Source organism: Diadema setosum, chromosome 18 (assembly GCF_964275005.1).
Source record: "Diadema setosum chromosome 18, eeDiaSeto1, whole genome shotgun sequence".
NCBI classification, from domain to species: Eukaryota; Metazoa; Echinodermata; class Echinoidea; order Diadematoida; family Diadematidae; genus Diadema; species Diadema setosum.
In genome coordinates, this window is record NC_092702.1 from 36,172,508 (window position 1) to 36,191,594 (window position 19,087).

At 39.1% G+C, this 19,087-nt stretch overlaps 1 protein-coding gene across 1 annotated transcript in view; it reads left to right on the forward strand.

The window, feature by feature from the left end:
- The window catches only part of LOC140241327 (transcription factor COE1-like), a 157,294-nt gene that overhangs the window by 123,995 nt on the left and 14,212 nt on the right, over nt 1-19,087 (forward strand). The window contains exons 7-8 of the mRNA XM_072321055.1: nt 17,381-17,462; nt 18,071-18,191. Coding sequence (XP_072177156.1) covers nt 17,381-17,462; nt 18,071-18,191 — 203 coding nt within the window. The remainder of the gene's footprint in view (nt 1-17,380; nt 17,463-18,070; nt 18,192-19,087) is intronic.

Below are 19,087 nucleotides of genomic sequence, written 5' to 3' on the forward strand. Positions count from 1 at the left end.
CTGACAACCAACACCAGCTCAAATGTTCTTGAACCCACCAACTTGGCCGTGAGGCAAATGGCTTGTAACAATTCCAAACCCCCAACCCGCTCCCTCTCTCTCTCTCTCTCTGTCTGATATGGATCGAGAGGAATCGTTCGTCGTTTGAACAAATGTGGAATTCTTGGCCTGCTGATTTTGTCCCCAACAACACCCGGCAATTGGTCTCCATTGCCAAGGGTTTTTGCGTTCAGAACTCGGCTCACTCCACAACCGTAGCCCCACCCCCCATTTTTTTTTTCTTGGAAGTTTTCTGTCGATGAGTGACGCATAGGAAATAGATCCTCGTGGGTCGTAGGTTTATGGTTTTGAGGCCGGACTCTTCCACTTCAAGCTCGATCTGTCATCGCAAGAAAGTTATGCAGCCCCCTTCAACCAGACTCTGGAATTTCAGTACTGGAGTATCTCCACTCCAAATCAGAATCGAATTTGAAACTTTTTTTCTTCTGAATAAGAGTTTAATTTGAAGTTTAGACATCAAAGGCCACTTTGCCGCCCTCTGTCCCTGCAACTTCTGTTCCCCCCAACCCACCCCTTCATTATTTTTCCTTTGTCTCATCCAACAACACAATTAATCATCCTGTCAAGCAAAAATCCACGATAAGAATGCAATTGGTCAGATTTGATATGTAGTCACACCCCTTTTGAAAAATACAATATGATACAACCAACCAAATTCATGGCAGCATATTCCATTTCTTTTTTCCTTGGGAGGAAGGGAGGAGATATTCCACTTCTGTAAAGATAATCATTCATCAAACATGTTTGTCTAACCTCTGACAGCCGCAAATGGACTAAAATTACATAGTACTGTGAAAGGGGGTAATGCTCGAGTCCCCCTGCCCTATGCTAAGGAGTCTGGTGACGATATGAACCCTATTTCTTTGCCCCTCATTTCACCCCCAAGTAATGGTCCTTCCCTGTCTCCCCCCCCCCCTTTAAAAAAGAGCATTGCCGCCTTCCCAGATAATCCCAAGTCTCAAGATGGTTTTGATTTGCCTGGCCACTCAGTTTTCTTGTTGATATGGGCCAAATATGAAGGGAGTCTAGTGTGAGTCACTGACTTCTCAAAATTCTTGTCATCATTTCTTAAAGGGATGGTATAGTTTTGATTGAGATTGGGGATTCAGAATTTAACTTTTTGCAAGATAATCAGAAACCACTTATAAAGTATTAAAAAGCATTCAATTCTAAAAGGAATTCAAAGTTTATTTGATGAAAATCGAAAAATAAAAAAAGTAAAACAAAGTGGTCCTAATGAAAGGCAGATCCCACCTTTTATGAGGACCTCCTCCTTTTTGGATATTTCAACCATTTCAAAACCTATTTTTATCAGATAAACTTGGAATTCCTATTATAATTGTTTGCTTTTTCATATTTCAAAAGAGGTTTCTCATTATCTCACAAAAATTGTAAGCCTGAAACCAAATCTCCAAAAACCATGCCATCACCTTAAAGTTGGACAAGCTATTCTGCATGGTTTTTGGTTCCTCTCAAAACATTGTAATTACTGTAGGTGGAATTTGAACTGGCATCAGAAGTAGGCTTATGGTAGATGTTGGATTAAATTCTATTATATATTGCCTTCTGCAGGAAATGAAACTTATATTTGAAAGGAGCTATAATATCATTTAACAAAACATTAAAGGGTGTGTACAGTTCTGGTTGAGGTGAGGGTTTAGCTTTTAACATTTTGCGAGAAATTCAGAAACCACTCTATGAAATGTCAAAGAGCATGCAATTCTAGGGGTAAAAAAAGTCTATTTGATGAAAATCGCTTTTGAAATGGCTGAGATATCAAAAAACAAGGTGAAACAAAGAGATCCTAATAAAGGGCGTGGCCTGTAGTCTTTTATTATTATCACTTTTTTTGATATCTTGGCCATTTGAAAACCAATTTTCATCAAATAAACGTTGAATCCTTCTTAAAATTACATGCTCTTTCATATTTCATAAGAGGTTTCTCGTTATCTCTCTTAGGAATGTTCAAAACATGAATCCCCACCTCAACCAGTACTGTACAGTCCCTTTAAGATGAACATTTATAACATACATTGTGTATTATCAAATATGAATACATAAGTGTGCATTATAAATTTAATTGCACCAGTTGCCTGTGTATGAACTTTCATTGAATCTAGGCCAACTGGAATGCTAGCCAAGTGATTTCATAATGGTGCATTTTAGAAGCATAGTCTTAGAATTGATCTTAGTCTTATCTAATCTTTATGGATAACAAGGATAGATCATATTCATTGTTATAAAGATTTTAAGTTTTATTTCCTTGAGGGTAAAGAATAGAAACAAATTGTTGTGAACGAAAGTCTGTCTAAGCAATTTTATGAAGCTCAAAAGAAACTTTTCTCACAAAATGTTGTCAGTTCAAAGCATGTTCATAATTGATGAAAGTTTGAGAAAACAAAAAATGAATTAAAACATAAATGGTATGAATTGACTGAATAACATTTATATGAAAAAGACTGACTTTTTTTTATACATAAAACAAAATTATTGCTATATCATGCGAGTGACAAAAGTAATGCTCAATTTAAGTGTTATTCCGTAAAGTAAAAAAAAGGACAAATCAAGTAAAAAGATGTTTGCAAAGAAGGTGATGGGGTTGCCATTTATGTGTTAGGCACCAGTGCTTAGCGATGCAGGGGACTCTACAGTCTCTGCCTTGCTGGTCTGTCTGTGGCTGTGACAGAGGCTGATATGGGTGCTGACACGTCAGAGCTATGGAGTTGGTGTGGCAGTCGAAGGAAAGCTCAATTTCCCCCACCTCTTTTCCTTATCACTTCCTGAATTGAGCAGGGCGGTGCAAAAATCACGGAGGGCTCAAACGGATTCTCCCTCATACAATTTTCTCCTCATGTGGGGGTTCTTCTCCCCCCCCCCCCCCCCCCGCCCTGTTCCTATTGTGTTTTTTGTTGTTGTGAGAAAAGTATGAAATTTTACCCACATTCAGATACTCTTAACAAACGTAGCAGCCATAGTAGTTCCCCTGTGTTGTCAGAGGGAAGGTGCAGGAAGGGTCAGTTTGAGTTCGAAATTTTTGGGGATGACACGATGTCAAGTCTTACTAAAGAAATGAGATTATGAACCTAGAAACTCTAGGGAGTAGAAAGTTTCAAATCTCGGTGAGAAAAAATGAATATCAACTTGTTACATTTATGATTTATATAATATCTTTGTTTTGTTTTGTTTTTCTAAGAACTGATATTTTGTAGCAGGAAAAACAATGATTTTGTATCCTCTAATATAGAAATTGAATAACAAAATGATACTTATTTGTGGTATTTTGTTTGTTTGTTTGTTTATCCAAGTAAGAGTGAAAAAATTTTAAAGCTATCAAAATGATGGGTAAAGAGTTTTCAAGATTGGGAGTATGAAGATCATTACCAAATATTAGATCCCCTGTGAATTTGATAAAAAAAGTTGGCATTATCTTGCATGTAATAGTGTGCGAGTAAAAAGCCCAGATTTCAAAAGCTATCATTAATTTCATATTTTAACCAGTTAAAAACAGTTCAGCCTGATTTAAGAGAGTTACAATTTGATTGACAGCTTAGTAAGTGTCTTGGCCACTATGACTCCATTTTCTATAATTGATTCCATTCCTCCCATTCTGATGGGGAAATTGGCTGTGATGTTATCAGCACCACCAGCGTATTCCATTCATCTTCATATTTAGGGGTAGACATGGAAACCCTCCGACTTCATCTCAGGTTTGTCACCTTTGACCTTCATTCCCACAATTCCTTGGAGGTTGAATGGAGGCTGGAGCAGCCAATAAGGCTCACATGATCCCAGTGTTCTGGAGAAAATGCTGGGTTGAGAGGTATCTCTCTTAAAGGACTATACAGCGCTTATGCATGATGACTTGTATAGATTCATAATACCCTCAGCATCACCTATGTGGCCAAATGAATATCTATCTAAATACATGCCATATATTTATAAATAATATTCCTGTTATTTTTCTTCAAATTACTAGGATATGCCCACAAAAAAAGAAAACACTCTGCCATTGCCATCATATCATCAGCTGACAGCCAGAAGGGCACTATTGCATTACTAAGATTTGAGCATTGTTATAAAAACAAGACAGTCCATTTTCATGAAATTTAAAGTTTACTTAATCAGAAGTAGACAAATTTATAAGCATTGTTCCAAATATCAGGTAAAATTGTGCCCTTATGGTTTTGATTTTTAAAATTTTTACTGAAATATTTTAAATGATTTAAAAATGACACCATGATGTAGAGGAGATCAACCTCTACAATGTGATACCAATAATTCAATACTCCCCCCCCAAAAAAAAAAAGATAAATAAATAAAAGTTGTAATAACGCCCATATGTTTAGCGATATTGATATTCTTAGCTCTTTTAAAAAAAAAATTCTGTACAAAGCAGCTTGGAATGATCTTTTTTGAACCTCCATATGACATTCAAATTTTGATTGACTCATGATTTTTTGGGTCCCTTGTGGCCTTTGTGTACAATCTTATGCCAGTGGTCTATTTCATATTTTTATTTGAACTTCACTGTCGAGACATATAACTTTTAACAGTGAATATCATTCCGCAATGATATCTCATGAGAATTGTGTGTTATTCCTCAGCTCTGGAGAATAAATGCAAATTATGTATATTCATTTTCAACTAATAATATAAGTTCATGGGAATTCATGGATTATAATTCTATTGATACCAAAAACGTTCTTTTGATGATGTTGTCCAATTGCCACCTTTTCTGTGATTCTGGAGTGGATGTAAGTCTGCCATTTGAGTAACACCATCCCCTCATGTGTGGGGTACACCATGGGCTTCAAATGCACACACTGGAACCAGCCAGGCGAATGAATGCAGAGGTATGCTTGGTCACCCTTGGAAATTGGTGTTGGTTCGTGGGTACCATGCGGAGAAGGGGGGCTGGCCAGTGGGAAGGGGGAGACATGGTAGTGGCCATTCGCCTGTGGCTAGGAGCGAGACTACTCATCGCCTCAGGGTTCACTCCAGTACAGAAAAAGTAGAATGAACTTGGGGGGTTCACACCTTGCGCTGGGGCTGTATGATTGACACAATTGAGAAGTGTACGGGTCGGTGGTCTGTATAAACCGCCGCGGCTGTATTTGTTCAGCCTTTGATGTGAAGGCAAACAGGCATCCCTGGCTGGATGTTCGGCCGAGAGCCAGCCCGCTAATTCTTGCCACATTGTTAGTCTTACTTATGTGCCGTACAATGACCAATATGCACTTATGTTGATATATGCTAAAAGCTTTCACGTCATATATTATTACACATTTCCTTTAAAAAAAAAAAAAAAAGGAAAAATGGTGATGGAAGCATATCATTTCTACATCTATGGAGTAGTGTGTCTGGAGTTTAGACCTTTGACCCTGGGTCCTTTCAGGGGGCACTCACTCTCAAGTTCTGCCAGCAGCCCCCTAGTTTGTCTGGTCTCAGGTTGGAGGAAAATGTGGCTGTAATCCCCCTCCAGCTCCCGTTTGGCCCTCAAGACGTAAGACATCCCATTTCCACCTGACACTTGGAGTGCGACAACCAAGATGAACGCAAGCCGAAGGAGAAGAAGATGGAGAGGTTCAAATATGCTGTTTTCTTTATTTCTATTCTGTCCTTTTCTATTAGTTCCAGTGTTGTCATTTTTGTATGTGTGTGTGTTTAGTTCAAAATCAAACCAGCATCTGTGACACCATAGCCTGGAGTATGATTGTTTCATTCCGTGCCATATCGCCCATTTGACTTTCCGTTTTAAAAAAGAGGAGCCGCTTACCATTGTGCCCGGGGATCAATATTTGTTCTCCCCCTGTCTGTTTGACGTAGCGCCTCTCGTCTCCCCCTCCATGTTGGCTCTCTACCGCCAGCTTCTTTCATCTCGCCTGCCTCTATAGGTTTTTGTCTCCCAAGCTTTCTCTCTTCCTTTAGAAGGGGATCTGGTTCAACCGGGAGAGGTCAACCCAAATATTCTTTGCCATTTTGGCCTTCTGTGTGGCCCCTTTGTGGAACACTGATGCAATCTTGCAGTCATTGTGTATACAACACTTCATTGTGAGATTTGTGTATTTACAGTAAAATAGATCTTTCATACCTACTGTTATCAGGACATTCATACATAATATATTCTTACATACATACATACACACTCACCTATTTGTACACATACATGAATATGCATACACACATATACGTATGCTTTAAATCTGTGTGTGCATCTTCAAGTAAGCAAATGTGTGTTTATTACATTATGTCAACAAAATGGTAATAAAAGTACAAATATGATACTGTCCGAGACCATTTATGCTTGACCTCCTGAGATGCACCACTACAGAAATTTCAAGAAACAACTGTTAGCATAGTACTTGTATATTTGATTGACTAGTTACCTGTTGATTAGTCCCTTTGTATCAGTTTTTGATATCCTTGATATATGAAGTAAATATTAGTTATCAAAATATAGTCAAATAAAGCCACCAGAAAAAATCATTTGGCCTATATTAACTGAATGCTGGTGCCTATATTTGGTCGTGGAAATCTAAGTAAGATGGTAACAAACTATCTTTTGTATTGTTACAAGAATACCTGTCCCCTTTTGTGATTTGTAGTAAAAATGTAATATTCATATTAACTTATTGGTGGCTTTCATTTCATGAAATGTTGGTTTGTTTTGTGCAACTATTCAGCAAATTGGTCCAGAGTGAATGGGGAGGAGAAAAAAAAAAAGGAAGAAAAGAGAAGATTGGTCATGGCTTGGTACCTGTCCATCTCTCTCAGTGCTTGGTTCTCCACATTTTTTACAGCCCTTTTCAATCGAAAGTGTCAATATGGATTATGAAATTTGAGTGGGGGGAAGGGGCACGTTGAGTGTGATTGACATTATGAATGGCAGACACTGGAAAAAAAATCCGTGGAGAGAACCACACACACAAATACACACACACATGCACACACACACACACACACAAAACAATTTGCTTCCATTTCTTCCATTTTCCTATAGTTCTTTAAGTATGTTGCATCTTGAGTTCTCACACAAATAGTCATTTGTTCTGTCTGTCACTTTAGGTACAGAATAGATTAGAAGTTGACAGAATTTTCATTGTAAAGTATTATTGCAAAAACAACATTTGGGGAATTTTCACATTTGGACAAACATTATACATTTCTTGTATGAAATATATATTTTGCCTAAATGTAGCCCATAGTTCGTAAGCTTTGTATATAATTACAACTAGTTGGTTTAAGAAATAAGAAATTGAATAGCATGGAATTGTCGCATGCTTATGATTAAATGCAGGAATTGTGAATGAAGATACTATCATGCGTGCAAAAAGTTCAAGAAGTCATTGTTGAAGCAAAATTAAAAGTCAGGTATTTGTGAAATTCAGTTTGCATTTCATTCTGTGAATGAATTGTGACTAGTTTTTTTTTTTCATTTTTCAATGCAAAATTTTCTTCTCGAGTACACTGAATGACACAGTGCTGCAATAATGTATTTGAATGTGATGGTATAAAGAAATATATTATTTCTATCTTTATTGCTATATTGCATGCCTCATGAAATAGATATGAATGAAATCACCAGTATGCATGAATAGATACCTCATCAGAATATATTGGATGATGGCCACAGAAACAGCAATCTATCCAATTATGCTGATTTTAGGATTTATATTTCTCGTCAACAATAGAGAGCAAAAAATGTAATACCATAGTGTTTGTAATCAAATTAGAAGGGAGAGAAAGAGAAAGTGCAGGAGCTGATAATGCTAGTCAAGGTGGAAAATGATCTTTTTTTGTGATTGAGGATTTTTTTTTTTTTGTTGATAGTGGAAGGGATTTGCTATGAACTGTTGGGAGTCACTGCACTGCATTCCGTTGTAGGCGATTGAGCTGTGTTGGCTTTTGATAGAAAAATTAAGGATAGATCTGTACAATAGCTGTCAGCTGAAAAGGTGCGCTCTTGATTGAAAGTGGAAATTAACGCTAATGGCATAGAAATTAAAAGATTGATCCTGCAGGCTGAGTCTTTGCCCACTATTGATGGCCAGTAGACTTGATTGCCTAAAACCTCTCTGCGTAGCTGGGCTTTAAGGAGTAACTAGTCATTTGTGAATTCTCCTGGGTACTGGGAGCCCCTTTCACCGACTTGCCTTGGCTTGATGGATTCAGTGTGGGCCTTCATTCATACCCTGTGTCATTACAAGGTACATTAGTCGGTAATGGCAGGATCATCGCTGCCAAGAACATTTTGTAATCAATAGCCTCCTCTGTCCGTTCATTCCTTCCTCTCTCCTCCCTGCAAGAAAACTGCTGGAATCGGAGGGGAGGAAAAAGATGAAGAATTGGAAGGATCGCGAAATGCTGGCATCGGGCGCGCACATCAGCTGTAATGGGGACTGCCCGTCATTCCCTGGCTTGGGATGTTGGTGGGGGAAATCATGCCGTCTATGATCAGGGGAATATGGCTTCGTGTCTATGGTTTACAACTTAGCAGTAGATGTAATCGTAATCTGCTTGGGGTCCACTGTGATTTGTGTGGTGCGTGGTGAGGAATTTAGCTGGTGTTGGTGTTTTTGGGGGGTGATGTGTGTCTCCCCTTGTGACTTGGATTGTGGGTATGACATAATGTTTGCACAGTCATAGCTCCAGCCTACGTCCTCTCAGATGACAGCTAGTCTCTATATTAGCCTTCTGATATGATGTCACCTTGGAGATGGATCTGTTAAAGCTTCTCTCGTTTAATATGGCAGACATTTGCCTGGGCATCCCTGTTCATCAGCAAGCCACGGGGAAAATGATGCACGCAGTGTCAGGGTGTTCCTACTTGAAGAGTATTTGGTCCAAAACATGACAAATCGAGGGTGGCTGCATAGGCCATCCAAAATCCGGCTTTCCTTCAAGTGCTTTCAGTTCAGGGGGGGGGGGGGATTACTATTACCCCTGCAAAATCTCTAATGGAAAGATCAATAGTGGCAGACCAGTTAAACCAGCCAATCCAGTGCCTTGCCATCCACTACCCGCAATCAAAGAGCACTCCACAACCACGCGGAGTGGTCAGATTTCTCCTCGAGTTTCTCGCCACTTGCTGTGAAAATGAAATATAATTTCCTCCAGAGACGTAACTCCGTCCCTTCGTCACTCCGGCAATGACCTGGCGAGGAGTCTATGATATCAATCTGCTGCCACGGCTCATAAAAATTTGATCAGTCCCGAGTCGATCTTAATTTCATATTCAACATACTGTTTTAATGCACACCCCATCTCATGTCTTTTCCACAAGCACCCCACCCCATCCTACTACCACCACCACCACCACCACCATCATCATCACTACCAGCACCCCCATAATCACCACTCCATGGATGTTCTCCTCCCAGTGTTCTGCCAGAGGAATGTATCTCTGTTACAAGTTACTCCTCAGACTGGTAGTGTCTCTACGGATAGTCTGGTGCTATCTTTTCAGGGGGCCCAAGAGTAGTCCAGCAATGCCTAGGTTGCGGGGTTTGTTTGCAAACATGCCATTTCTGCCCAAGTCTACTGGGAAAGCAGATCAAACTGGAGCAAAATGCTGCATAAACTTGACTGACTCTCATTGGACCTCTGGTATTTTCTTTTTTCCATACCTATTATTTTTCTCAGTGTTATTGAAGAAATAGACCAACCTCAATTTAATTTTCAACATTTACATTATTATTTTTATTCAGTATCAATACCTAACAAAAAGAAATTATCAGAATTTGAAATTAATGAGTCCAAAACCATGAATACTTCAGATAACATTTCAGTCAGACATATAGGAAGGTGAAGGATGAAGACTAAATTGCAGAATATCAACCATCCTTGCAGAATTTTTTTTTATTAATTCATAATTTCTTTATGTTTTGAGAATACTTGTATGTTACTTATAAGCTCTGTTGGGATAAGTCAAATTTCTCACCATAATATTACTGTAATTATCGAGATGATGACTTGGTTGTGGAAAGAACATTTGTGTTTCTTCCAAAGAGTCCAAAATAAGAGGCTTTTAAGAACTCTGCATAAAGCTGAGCAACTCTAAACCTACATGAAATAACATTAGCTATTTTCACTGTACCAACACTATCACGGTGCAGCTATTGTGGCCGAGAGCAGTAGTACCTGACAGTGGTTTGTGGCCTTTTCAAAATGCGATGCAATTCCGTGTTCACATTGGCCTAAACGAATAGAGTAAAAAATAAACAAACAGTAAGGCAGATTTCCTCAAAATTAGACCTTCAAGAAGAGAGTTGTAGAATTTTAAAGTTATACATCATGTTTTCACCAAACAGGGATACTAGGAGCACCCATGTATTGCAAAGAGATGAGGTGGTAATAGGATGGTCTCTAAAAATCCTCCAATTTACCTTCTTACAGAGCTTGACTTACTTTCTTTTCAAGATGTCATTATTGAAAAAAATGGCCTCCTTTACATTAATTTGCTTTGTTATAATAATCTGGACTACCAAATAGTTTGCATCATTTTTTGTGTCTTTATCTAAAGTCCATGATGCTGTTTTTATCAAGTCTGCACATCGGCTTTGCATGTTATGTAAAGTGGATGCTAGCATTTCATCAGGTTCACGCTATTTTTCAAAACAGGGAAAAGGTAACAAGATGTCACAAAGCCAAGGATGTTGTATATACGAAGGACAATGGCAAAAACATTATATCTCTGCCTCTGTGTCGATCACAGTGAGCATGAATTGGAGCATGTAATAGCTTCATGAAATTATGGTAGCATATTCTGTGTTTGACGATATGAAGAAATCATGTAGAGCGCGATGAGTGAGTCTATGCAAACCAAAGCTGTAACATGCTTTGCTTGCTGGCTGCTTGAAAAGTTGATGGTGGGTGCCTCCTTTTCACTCTCATCATGGCTCTACCAAAGTTGAGAGCCTGCTCTCCCCCCCCCCCCCCCCACAAATATCAGAGCTCTGACTCTGTTGAATTGCCATCCACTGATGCATGACGCAGCCCTAAGTAGGGATTTTGGACCTTAAAATTTGGACCATCTGCTCCAGATTTTGTTGCCAGGGTGAAGCATATTCCATTTCACCGTGCAGTTATGAAGGAAGACTCACGCAGCGATATAGCCCTCCTCTCAGCTTTAAAGGTTCATTTCCTCAGAAACAGGATTTTGTGTCAATTGAAAGTGATGAATTGATAAGTGTTTCTCCTGTGTTTTTAGAAGTGCCGAGAATTTCTTTGTTTATCTTGGTAATAAGCTTCATGACTCTATTAAATATTTTTTTGTTGTTGATACATTGATGTGAAGTCAAGATAATGATTGTAGATCATGAAATATTTGAAATAGGTATCAAGGCCTTTATCTCCTTGAATATTGTCTGTGATCTCTTGACATCATTGAATGAACTGCAGTTATCCACGGTTAAATGGTAAAAATAATTCCAGATGTGTTATTTTTTCTCCCGTGGCCTCTATGGAAAATGCTGTGGGTATACCCATCAGTGGAGCCCAAGCCGATTGCTTGCTGTCTTTGATGGCGTTTCTGGTTAGCAGAGGGTAAGATGACTGGATGAAGTGGCAGAGTGTGACACGCCCCATCATCCCTGCAAGGTGTAGTGATCAGGAAATCTGTTTATTTTTAATTTCACAGAGCTTTATCTGCAAGAAGGGGAAACGGACACACTTGATGTATTCTTCCTGCCCCCAGGTCGGCCAGGCGTGAGGATATTCATATCGAGGCTAGTCAGGCAGGAGATACATCACGCCCTCACTCAAATTCGCCCATAATAGTCTTGTGTATTTTTCGAGTTTCCACACATTGAGTCGAGCCATGGTCCTCTCCATCTCAGAGCTCTGCATGTTGAAGCGCTGACATAGATATGATATTGTCGTTCTTAATACTTTCTCCTACTTAATCTCCTTTCCTCTTCTGTATTTCCTCTTTTGTCATCTATGTCATGATCATCAGTGTTCTTGTGAGGTGGAACACTGCATTGCTCTCCCCCCCCCCCCCCTTCTATCAGAGACGATATTGACCTGCAGTGCTTAGAGCATCTCGGCGCCTAATCCATCTTAAGTTTTCGAGAGTGATTTATGATGAATTAAAGTGGTGAATTAACAGCGACAAGGAAACCTCAAAACTCTATGCTCACTCTCTCTTCTCATTTTCCCTTCGCTGTAATTTGATAATAAACGAAGCCTGACTTCCCATAATGCTTCATTCAAAATTCATCAGACGTTGGAGGTACTTGTGCGCCACTCTCTGCTCTACCACCATGCATTCTATACCTTTGCTTTTCATTGTCTCTTTATCTCCTGCAATTTCCATAAATCTAACACCTTACACCACTGCTGGGGAGCCTAGTAATGGAGGGGGAAAAAGTGTGTGCGCTGTTTCGCTTATGACATGCTTCATGTACCCTGCCTGTGCAAAAGTGCTCGCTGTCCGTGCCGTATACTGCACTAGCAATGATCGTAGTTCTCCCCACTTTTTTCGGGGGGGGGGGGGGGGGAGAGGAGGTTGAATACTGTGACAATCAGAAGCATTTGTGACAGGATAATGTATACATCTCACATGAGGAGGTTCAAGATGAGAGCAGCGAGTTTGAAGTGGCCTATACCACCTAGCTCTGCCATATGAAGACAGATGGCAAGAGAGCCTTTCCCATTACAGGAACTACATTAACCATTAAAGTATCAAATTCTCTTCTGCTAAGACACAGGGCAGGAATGGCTTGTTTATTGCTAGAAGGAGGGACCCCTCTTGAGTTAACGTGTAAGGAATAACAACAATCATCCAGCTTATCTGCTTTTTATTGCAATCAAAGTGCCGGTGAATATTTCGTCAGCGCGGGGTAACTGGTCTGCAGGTTCCATTAAAAACGGGGATTTATCGTTGGAGAACATATCAATGGAGACACAATTTATGGGTTTGAGTACGACATGGCAGGATCTCAGAATTTTTCTCTGTGTATTTTAGTGGTAAAGGGAGACAGGCAATTAAAAGAAACGCCAAAATTTTACTTCATTATTATAACAGAGGAATATTCTGTTGAGTGAATATATGAGTGTTCTTATATTTTGAGTTATCATGAAAATGAGTTCTTCAAAAAGTTGTCTGTATATACATCTTGTCAATTCTCTTTCTGTGTTTGGTGTTTCATAAGTTATTAATCTGAATTCCATTCCTCTAGAGTTATATGGGGCATATTGAACGACAGGTAAATTTCTATGGCCTGGTTTAGGCAGGCGTCTCATGTAGCTCATTATAACCTCTTTATGTATTATATTGCATATGTGGAAAAGTATTGAGCCCACTTGGATTAGGTGTGCTTGATGTAAGTCCAACTTCAAGAGGAGACAATCCATTCAAATGTGCGATGCATTGGCTGAATGAAGATATTTTGATAGGGAGACTAAATATCCACCCTTTCCCCTCCAAAAGGCTGGGAGCAAAATGGGAACTCATTATATTCTCATTGAAAAAAAAAAAAAAATCAGCGCGCACCTTAAATAATGGAAGTCAGACGGTGCAAAAATCCTCCAAACTCGATTTCCAAGATAACCGGGAGAGGCTAAAACTCATTTGCAAGCTTAAGCAGACTTTCCGATGTGTCGGAGGCACCTCTCTTAGCCCCATGTATCAGATTTCGTGTATTGCTTGAAGCAGCCTTTAAAATATTCACGCCCCTGGCCCCTCCGACTCTTGTGATAAGTCCACTTTCGTTTGGAAGAAACCAGATGGATGCAAATGAAGTCAAATTTTAACTATATCTTTTGTGTCATCTCGCTTATTCTGCTTTCAGGGCATTTTAATTCCATGTCATCACAAGGCTTCTATCAAGCTTTCATCTTTAACACTGAGAGCATCCTCCCGCATTTTCTTGCAATTTTAGACACACAATGTGACAAAGGGTAGAAAATATCTCTTTAAACCATCCAATCATTATCATGCACACAGTCATCTGGATATGGTCAAAGAGTAGAGTGGAGTTCCAGAACATTTTATGGAGGGGAGGGGGGAAAAAAAAATCTCCCATTTGCAATGAAATTTGAATGAGATTTAGATCTGACCCGGGTACTGATCCAACAAGAAAGAAATCAGAGAACAGTGGAGAAAATCTCATTAATTTTCAGTAATGGCGATGTAAACAGATACAGTGCATATCACTGGTTGCCGGAGGCAACAGCAAAGGGGAGGAGAATAATGGTGAGGAGGAAGAGGAGATGCCAGGCATGGAGCATAATGCTGGTAAGCAGGGAGAATTGATAGAGGGATGGATAAAGAAATGGATGGATGAAGAGATAGATGGATGGATGAAGGATGAAGTGATAGATGAGTAAAGAAAGGAGAGGAGGAGTACTGAGGTGAAATGACAGCAGGAATTTATCCATCTTCTCAGGACTGGAAGGAATGTCTTGTGGATATGCACCCATCAAAAAGGAATACTTCATACCCAGGCTTCCAAGACGTCAAGACCGGTATCGGATTCAGCCATTAAATGCAGCAGGGTTGAATATTCTATGGCAGGAGGTTCAATTTGTGATCATTCACAATTCTCTGTGAGATGACATGAATGGCTCAGGATTAGGATATGTGAAAGTGATTTTTTTTTACTCCATATTTTGTAGGAGAGTGAATGATAATTGAATTCTTATCATTCTTAAGATGTTTATGTTTTCCTGCTTCCTTCTTTTCTTTTTGTCACAAAGTTGTCGTTTTTTTTTAGGCAGATCATGTCCAAGTTACCTATATCTTTGTACTTGTAGTCTTGAATCATATCCAGTGGTATCCTTAGGTTGCACCAGAAGGCAATAATTGATTTGATTAACCATTGGTTACCAGATTGTTTTTTTTTTAATTCACCTTTCTCATGAAGAGAAAGACTTGTGAATAAGGCTTTGTCATGATAGCTGTGGCATTATGTTCGTGTCTATGTGCATGGTGGACGTGTACGTGAGTATGTGTGTGGATGGGTTTGTGCATGCTCATCTTCCGGCCTCCCCTTACGTAAACTGGTCTGCTGCTCCTGTGTTGGCTGATATCATCAGACAATGAAGATGTTCAGTCTCGCCCATCTCCACCCCCAACACCTGGGGGTAATCTCTTCTCTTCCTTCTCCTTTTCCTTTCTTCCTCTTTATCACTCTTTCTCTCTCTCTCTGTTTCAATCTATCTCTTTGTCTCTCATTCACTATCTTTCCTCCTCTATCTCTACTCCTGCGAGCCTGCCCCAGTCATGAGTTGGCAATGTAAATATGCGTCCATAGGGGAGATGAGGATAATTTCCCACTTTCACGCACCTCAAAAAAACTTTGGGCAGCTGGGGGAATTAACACTAAGGATGGGAGAGAGGGTAAAGTAGGTAACCTTTCATCAGTCTGATCCAAGGGGGATGTGACAGTGATGGGAGGGGACGTATCACTGCTCTCACCGAGTTGGAGTAGGATGTTGTAGTTTCAGTTCAAAGGTCACTACTTGAATGAAGAAAAGCAATGCTAATGTCATTTCATGTCATTCATTAGTTTCTGAAACTTTTTCATAATTTATCATTTTGATGGCATGATACAAATTAGTATGATATAATACAGGGTTATCATAATCAATGAGCAATATAAATTGTATTTCCTGTTACGGAATGTTTTGATGGGGTTGCAAGGGTTAACACAAAAGCAAAGCTTGAAAAGCATGATAGCCGTTATTCACTCTCGCAGTACAAAAGGTGCAGGTGCATGCACATGAGGAGCTGTGGATCGAGGGGGTGTTTGACCCTTGGAATATATTTTGGAATCTTTATATCAGGTTTGGGTTTTTTTATATGGGATGTAGGCAAATGAATGAAATAAAAAACAACAACAACAACCAAACATGAATGGCAACCCCAAAACATAACAAAGATTGAACCAATCACTCTTCACAATGTTTGCAAAGATGAACTTTGCATCGACGAACCTGATACCATTTATGAAATCTAACATGGAATTATTCATAGTGACATCCTGTCATTGTGTACTGTGGAATTCGGATGATCTTCTAAACAATAGGCATGAAAACAATCACGCTTCCTCACACCACGATGAACACAGACATCAAATCATTGTACATAAACGGACATATGAGTGAAACCTGTTACACAACAGGTACATTAAGACATATTCTTATTACGAGCCATTTTAGGGGCCAGCTATTTCATTTCTCTTTCTTTTGTAAGCCACAAAGCCTCTGTCAGTGGCACAGTTCCTTGAAATATTGTTGCTGTATGAATTACCAGACAAGGTAGTAATGACTTTCTGTATTTAATGATATGTGAATGCATCACCATAAAGCACTGTGGGAATTAAACAATTTAGGCGTGTACATAATGAGTGTGTGTGACATGAACTATGTGAGAGGGAAAGTCACATGAGAGCCTATGTAGAATATGAAATACACTACTATCACTGCAAGCAGTGGTTTCATAGCAGGCTGAAAGGATGGATGGTAGAGTTCATGGGCGCTACCAAAAGTGCCACATGAATGACATGTCACTGGCAGTCATGTGACTTTTGATTTATGGCAGGATGGCCAAACTCCGAGAATTCAGACCGCGAGAGATGAGCAGAAGGAAATCTAGGCAGTATTGAAATAAACCTGCAGGGTGACCAGTTCCACGATTGAGATGCGATCCACGCCATGTGCTAGGATGAAGCACAGCTTGTTTTTATACGAGTCCCCATCAAGCTTATCTCCTCAACTCCAGCCAGTATCTCATTAATCAGTATCATCGTTAGGATCGTCTCGGCGATCCGAAGCGCACCCCATCCTTACGTGGAGCTCCTCCGACAATGGGGAAAGGGTGTCACAGTTTTAATAATAGATGCCACCTGAGACTTAATTGAATCCAAGTCGAAATGATTCAGTTGTTTGAACGGCGCCCTCCCGGGATCCTTGCCTCAGAAAGGTCATGTCCATCATCGCAGACCCAGAAATGAAGAACAGCCAAAAATGATAGCAGTGACTTAACATTTTTATTTGGAAACAAGTCAAGATTACCCGACAAAAACTTGAGTTCCCAAGAAAGCATCAACATGATACTTCACATCTTATTTCTTTGCATACAAAATATTTTCAAAAAAAGATATGAAAAAAAAAATCATTGAAAGACACATGGATGAAATAAAACCATGAGCTTATATTTCAAACGTTATCTGTGGGAGGGGGGATATTTTTTATTTGTTATGTGCCTACATTACATATCTATGAATAGACTTGACTAGCATCATGGAAAATGGAATTATGATGTTTTCTGCTGAAGTAATATATGCATTTTCCTTTCCTGTTTTCTTACTTTCAGATTTTTTCTCAAGTTCTTCCTAAAGTGCAACCAGAACTGTCTGAAAAATGCAGGGAATCCTCGAGACATGCGGAGATTTCAGGTGAATATTCACTGCATTAAAAAAACAAAAGTAGATGGAGTTGACATGAAAAAAAAAGGCAACATGAAGGAATCGCCACAAATGTAAATTCGGGTTACTGTGATGCTTGTTTGAACACACCGAGTTAACTGTTCACAAGTTTGGCAATTATAGTTTAGAATGCTGAGTCATATTAGACACTAAAGTTACTATATTCCCGTTATTTCTCTAGATTACATAGAATTCTAATTTGATGATAAAAAAAAAGATAATTCTCTGAAATTTCCCTCGCTTTGACTAATGTAATACTTTAGTTTCACTGTGCTCAGAGACTTTATATGTTTCCTAGAAGGATATTCTTTATAAGGTGAATAAACTCATACACCCAACAAATGTGAAGGATTTTCTAGGATTACTTCCTTGATTGAATAAAAAAGATGAGGAATGTAACAGTGATGACTTACAGAGCTGATGTTGTCTGAAACCAGTCACATTTTGGGTTACTTGACCTTGGTATTTGAATGTCCAAAGGCTTACGTAATTGAACATTGATGCAGTCATTTTATCCTTTTTTTTGTGCTACATTTGTTTAGAATTTGATTTGAGTTCAAATATCTGTTTGCTGGCAGGTGGTCATCTCATCAACGCCCAACGTGGATGGCCACGTGCTGGCAATGTCCGATAACATGTTTGTACACAACAACTCCAAACATGGCAGGCGAGCAAGAAGACTGGACCCTTCAGAAGGAGGTCAGTATTAGCCACAGCAAAAATAAGAACCATGCACCAATACCCCTTTTAGTGTAGTAATAGGAGTAATAGTGGTGGTAAAGTGGTAGAAGTAGTTGCAGTAGTTGCAGTTGTAGTTGTAGAGGTAGAAGTTGTAGAAATGCAGGAAAAGAAGTTGTAGTAGTAGTAGTAGTAGTAGTAGTAGTAGTAGCAGTAGTAGTAGTAGTAGTAGTAGTAGTAGTAGTAGTAGTAGTAGTAGTAGTAATAGTAGTAGTAGTAGTAGTAGCAGTAGTAGTAGCAGTAGTAGTAGTAGTAGTAGTAGTAGTAGTAGTAGTAGTAGTAGTAGTAGTAGTAATAGTAGTAGTAGTAGTAATAGTAGTAGTAGTAGTAGTAGCAGTAGTAGTAGCAGTAGTAGTAATAGTAGTAGTAGCAGTAGTAGTAATAGTAGTAGTAATAGTAGTAGTAGTAGTAATAGTCGTAGTAGATGTAGTAATAGTAGTAGAAGTAGTAGTAAAGAAGTACAGTAGTAATATTAGCACTCGTAGCAGCAAAAGAAGTAGTAGTAGTAGTATTATAAGTAGTAGTATTATAGTAAGTAATAGCAGATGTATTATAGTGGAATGTCACTTTAGTTATGCTATTGACATTTTCTGTGACCAAGCTGTTTCACCGATGAAAGAGAATGTTTTGATATTTTAGAGGAATATGCTTTTTTTGTGTGTGTATGTAATGTTTTTGCATGACAAATTGAGGGATAGTGCATGACACAAATATGTAACAAAGCTCTATAAGATGATATATAATAAAGTGAACTCATAATATCAAAACTGGAATGATCATGTATTGATATTTAGTTTGTACTTTCTCCTTTGCCAAGGGTATCCCTGGCAATCTAGAAGCTGACTTCCGCTAGCAGC